The following is a 6,000-nucleotide window of genomic DNA, read 5'->3' on the forward strand; positions in this document are numbered from 1 at the left end:
TGGTTTGATCTCTATGAAATAAGTAACTCTTGGTTTGGCCAGGGACACCTCATCTTTTCCCAGAGATCATTGCATTTCTCTTATGAGATACTACAAGTAATAGTAAAAAAAGTATATATACACACACACAAACTATTATAAGATGGGAAATTGGAAAGAAAGAAAATAAATAAAAATGTGTGTAATCATTTCGGCCTTTTAAGTTTGAAAATGGAATATGGTTATTAGAACATGATGTTGCTGTTGAAGGGCCATCCTCAACTAGAGAGGGAGAGAAGCTAAGTTGCTTATTAGTATAATGGGCCTAATTAGAGTTTAGTACCCTAACTGCATACACCCAAAACCTTAATGCTTACTGATGTTACCTGGTTAACTCTTTGTAGGAGAGTGAGTAGTTTTCACCATTTTACTTCCGTCGCTAGAGAGACCATTATCAGAAACAATATAGTTACTATTTTTATACTGTTAAAGAGAAAAAATTTCAGCTAAGTAAACTTGAAGATCTAATGACTTTATTAAGTGATTCATGAATCAGACAGCATCCTATCCAGCAAGTAGAGGGGAGCTCTGAGGAGTTGTACACAATGGAAGGTTTTTATAAGAAGGAAGGTGAGGCAAGGAAGTTATTAGCAAAAGAAAATAAGGATTGTTCTAAGTAAGGTCACATTCCCTTAGAGGGAAAGGAAAGGGGGTTATTAGGTGGATTATTAGGGGTTAAGTGGTTTCCCTCAGATCTATCCTCTTTGATTTTTGTTGTTGTTGTTGTTGATAAATATTTTTAGGTGGGAAAAATTCTAGGCTCACAAATGTCTTGCATCCTGCATGAAACTAACCTGTCTGAAATTTGCCCAGTTCACACTTTGTCTTAATCTATCTCTTATAAATTAATAACTGTGATAGGGAGGACAATGATGCCTGATAACATATGAGCAAGTAGGGACAGAGGGCGGCAGCTGTAAATGTCACAAAGGGCCTTTCCTTAACTCCCTCTATCACTGTTCATTTGATCCATTGTTCAATTTAGTGCCCACTAAGTGCTAAGCACCATTCTAAAAACTAGCAGCATATGGGTGAATAAGACAGACAGAAAGTCTTGCTGTCCTGGATGATATCTACAATGGGAGAGTTAGGTTATAAACAAATAAATATATGTCAACAGTATCCGTTCTATCAGAGAATTAAATAGGATGTTGTGGTAGAGTTACTGTGGTTTTAGATTGAGAAATTAGGACAGCCCTCACTGAAATCTGAATGACAATGATGTGTTTTGAATCACAACTGAAGGAAGCAGCAGGCACCAAAGATCAGAGGTAAGAGCTGTCTTTGCAGAAGGAGCAGCCAGTAAAAAGCCCTTAGAATGGACATGCCTCCAAATCCTCTTTGTTCCTCTGATCCTCACCATACCACCCCTCTGTTTCAAGATTACAAGTAGCATTGTGTCTGATGAAATCAGCAGTCCATTCTTAGTTTCCATCCTACATGATCTCTTGGAAGTTTTGTCATGATGCACCGTCCCTTTCTTCCCCTTAAGACTTTTCTTCTCTTGGCTTCTTGGACATTTCCGTTCTCCTGGTTTTCTTCCTGCTTCACTGGCTGTTCCTCTCCTGCTATTGTTTCTTTCTCTCTCTGATCTCTTAATGAATTACATGGTACCAGAACTCAGTGGTTTCTTGTTTTCTTGTTTGTTTTTGGTTTTGTTTTTTACATTTTCTCTATCGACATTCCCTCCTCTTGAGATACTGTCCGATTTCACTGGGACAATATCATTTTCCTGATAGCTCATGGATTTGTTTTCTCCAGTTAGAAGCTCCACTGACTTCACACTCATAAATCCATCTGCCTATTTGACCCCTGCTTTGGCTATCTAAGAGGGATCTCAAACTTAATGGATAATAAAGCGGAGTCCAGATGTTCTCCCTGATACCTGTTCTTCCTGCCTCTTCCCCGTCTTGGTGAATGGCAGTTTCACACTTCCAGTTGCCAGAGTCAAAATCTTGGGGGCGCCTGGGTGGCGCAGTCGGTTAAGCGTCCGACTTCAGCCAGGTCACGATCTTGCGGTCCGTGAGTTCGAGCCCCGCGTCGGGCTCTGGGCTGATGGCTCGGAGCCTGGAGCCTGTTTCCAATTCTGTGTCTCCCTCTCTCTCTGCCCCTCCCCCGTTCATGCTCTGTCTCTCTCTGTCCCTAAAATAAAAACGTTGAAAAAAAAAATTATAAAAAAAAAATCTTGGAATCATCCTTGTCTCCCCTCTTTCTCTCAACTGTGTATCTAATCTATCAGCAATAATTGTCAGTTCTACTTTCAGATTTGTTCAGCTAGCTGCCATTTTTCACCCAAAAGATCTGGTCTCTTGGTATCCCTTTGACCCCATCTTCTGCTCTTTTTTCTCTGTATTATCCTGCCTGCAGTTCCTTCCTGCACATTGATAGCTTTGACTCTAACTTTCCCTCTGCTTAGAATGCTCTCTCCCTGCCATTGGCATAGCTCACCCCTTACCTTTTCAGGTCTTTACTTGCATGGCCCTTCTCCCCAGCTAACCCTAGCTAAAATCACAACCTCCATGCCCCAAGACTTCTTGAAAACTCCTATTCTCCTCCATAGCACTTCTCCTCCATAACAGTTAGGACTATTCTCCTCCATAGCACTTAGGACTCCTCACATACCATACATTTTACTTATTTTGTTTATTCCCCATATCCCTCACTAGAAGTCTCCTGAGAGCTGGAATATTTTTTTTCACTGCTTGGTATATTATACATGTTTAATAATATATTTCCTGAATAAAAATTGAAGAACTGAATAGAATCCATCATATTGAACTTCAAAGATGCCAGTGATGATTTTGGCAAGAGTATTAGGGAGGCAGAAGAGACTTAATAGCTTTCATTTAAAATGTAGACCTCAAGAGATGATACGTTTTAAAGGATAAAAGACAAGATAGTATGTGGAAAATTTTCAGTTAAAAGAAGGCCTTTGTTCAAAGTTGGTGGTGATGTGAGGAAATGAGGAGTCAGGAGAAAGGGAAAGTCAGGTGAACTGGAGGCGGGAGATGATTGTTAGAGTCAGCTTGCTGATGAGGCAGAAATGGAGAGGGTCCCAGATCTTGAAGGAATAGACTTGGATAGTCTGAGCAGCACCAAGGCCAGCTCCAGGATTGTGTGGTGAGGTGTGGTTGGTTGCACAGGGCCCTGGGTTCAGAAGAGATTTGCACTTGCTGTTGCTGTCTTGAAGTTTTCCATATGTTTTGAAGACGGGGTGCTACGTTCCCACTTTGCACTGGGCTCCAATAAATTATGTAACCAGTCCTGAGGAACACATTTTCCATTGTAATAAGAGGAAGGGTAGAAGGAATAAGTACAGACTACGGGGTTTTAGAAATTTGGTGGTTGAGGGAGCTTTTACCTGAAGATTTTGATTTTTTTTTCTTTTCTGCAAAGTAGTGAGATCATTTCCTAAGAGCAAAGGAGGTAGAAACTGTGAGGAAGCTGGAGAGAGTGTGATGAACTATAGGGAGATCATTAAGGGGGTTGGGCTATGGAGGCACTTGACCCGGTCCAAATTGTGTTTCTGTCACTTACTAGCTCTGTGACTGAACAAGTTATTTAACCTGTTTGTATTTCAATAGACTAATCTATAAATGGAAATTGTGATAATACCTAGGAGACTGCCTCGCATGTAATAATTCTGGAGAATAGGAGGGAAAGGTAACTAGGAGAATGTTGATTCCCAAACCTATCCATATTTCTTTTCTTTGTATAGTTTCCATATCTAGATTGAGGGCAAAGCCTCTCCTAATCAAGGAGAGAATTATTAGGATGCATAAAGGAAGTACTAATGGTTTCATTCCACTATAGTATAAAATATATTTCACTATATTCTATAAATGAATGGAATTATTTATTTATTTTTTAGATGTAAAAAAGAAAGATGAAGAAACAACACAATGCCAATTGGAAAAGCCCCCAAAAGAAGAAAAATGAAGGCTCATAAACTATCAAAAGTGCTGAATTTCTGTAAACTGAAAGACTTAGTGGCCCTGCTTTCCTGAGATGTTTGATCTGGTAGTAACTATGGTAACATTGCAGCCCTAAGCAACACGTGTGTATTAGATAATCTTGTTGTGATGCTACTCACTTGGAATGCAACCACAATGTCCAATGTAGGCTATTAAAAGGCATATTACTTCCAAATTGCACCCAAGGAAAAGGTTAAGAATGTATGGTCACTTATATACATATCATTATCTATAAACCCAACAAAATCCACTGTTCTCTTTTGGATTTACTTAGCCAGATGTATTTTTAATTCTGTTTTTATGGTAATGGGCAAACCATTTTCTTAGTAAATATAAAACAAACACCATTCATTTAAAACTATGGAATTTGTAGGGCAGTATTTTTTTTTTTTGGATGAGAAGGAATAATAGTCAAAAACACATAGAGAACATTTGTTTTTAAAGCAAAAATGCACTATTTTTCCCCAAACCCTAAAATGATTTGGAAAAATTGCAAAACTTTGACAACTTAAATATCTTTAGGATATTTTTGTTTGATGTATTTTGCTTCTAGTCTATGCATACTGTGATTTTTCTTATAGACTCTTAAAATACAAAATTTGTGACAAATTGTTTATATGGAACATGCCTATTAAAATGAATTTCACTACCTTCCTTAACTTTGGTGTATGTGTGTGCATATGTTTTTCTTTAATAAGACTTATTCAAAACACTTTACTAGTTGCTTTATACTGTCTTTTCCTTTCTTAGGGCTTATGTGTATTGTGACTTGTTTCTGAAATGATTTCCTCAGGAATGCAGACCATCATTTTTATATCTTCCCTAAAGTAACTAACATGACACAAATATTTAGTGAATGTTGTAGGTAGAAATAGCAAAATACTTGCTTTTAATATATATTTAAGTATATATTTTAAAAGGAACAAAAGCAAAACCAAAGTTGTAGTAAATTTTATTAGACATTTTAGAAAAATAGTAAAATTCTGAATTTTTAGAAAATGGACTAATGAATTTATTTTAATTTTCAGATATATATGCATGCAGTTATATTTTATTTGATTGTTGACTTAGGCCATGTCTGTATACAGTAATCAAATAAACTCTTCACTGCTCAAGAAACTTGTTCTTGATACAAGTCTTCTTAATTTTATCTTCTAAAGTATACCAACTGAAAAATGGTGACACACTTTAGAGGAGGAAGTTAATAAACTTTGCAGCATAAATCACCTCCTACTTATCATTTCATTGGCGAAGCCTAACTTCATATCTTATATATACCAAAGGGGTAGATTGCAAAGAACCTGATTGTTTTAAATTCTCAAATATAATTTTTTTAGGTAAAATAATCAAAAGTAATATCTTAGGTGTAGCACTAATTTATTTTTTTTTAACTTTTTAAAAAATTATTTTTTAATGTTTATTTTTGGGAGAGACAGCACGAGCAGTGGAGGGGCAGAGAGGGAGGGGGACACAGACTCCTAAGCAGCTCCAGGCTCTGAGCTGTCAGCACAGAGACCAGCACGGGGCTTGAACTCACAAGCTGTGAGATGATGACCTGAGCCAAAGTCGGACGCTTCACTGACTGAGCCACCCAGACACCCCTAGCACTAATTTAATTTTCAATTAAATGTATTACACTAAAATTGTATTTCAGGAAGTTATTGATGACATGATATTGTATAAGCAGTATAAAGAGTATTAGAGGAGAACAGTGATTTTTAACTTGCAGGGTAATGACAATTTTACCTCCTGAGGACATTTGTCAATGTCTGGAGACATTTGTGACTGCCACAACTAGGCTGGGGGCCGGGGAGAGAAAGCGCTGCTGGCTTCTAGTGGACAGAGGCTAAGGATGCTGCTAGGCTGCCAAATATCCTGCAGTCCTGGGAGCGGACCCTCACGGTGGGTGGACCCTCACAGCAAAGGATTATCTGGCTATGCATGTCAGTAGTGTAGAGCTTGAGGAACCCTGGAGCAGAGTTAAACT

General features: G+C 38.0%; 1 protein-coding gene across 12 annotated transcripts in view; it reads left to right on the forward strand.

Moving 5' to 3' along the window:
• PKIB (cAMP-dependent protein kinase inhibitor beta) overlaps positions 1-4,938 on the forward strand; it is a 179,912-nt gene extending 174,974 nt beyond the window's left edge. For all 12 annotated transcript variants that reach the window (XM_047857738.1, XM_047857735.1, XM_047857725.1 and 9 more), the window contains one exon: positions 3,911-4,938. In XM_047857738.1, coding sequence (XP_047713694.1) covers positions 3,911-3,978 — 68 coding nt within the window. In that variant the 3' untranslated portion in view covers positions 3,979-4,938. The remainder of the gene's footprint in view (positions 1-3,910) is intronic.
• Positions 4,939-6,000: the final 1,062 nt, after the last annotated feature.

Source organism: Prionailurus viverrinus, chromosome B2 (genome assembly GCF_022837055.1).
Source record: "Prionailurus viverrinus isolate Anna chromosome B2, UM_Priviv_1.0, whole genome shotgun sequence".
Lineage (NCBI taxonomy): Eukaryota > Metazoa > Chordata > Mammalia > Carnivora > Felidae > Prionailurus > Prionailurus viverrinus.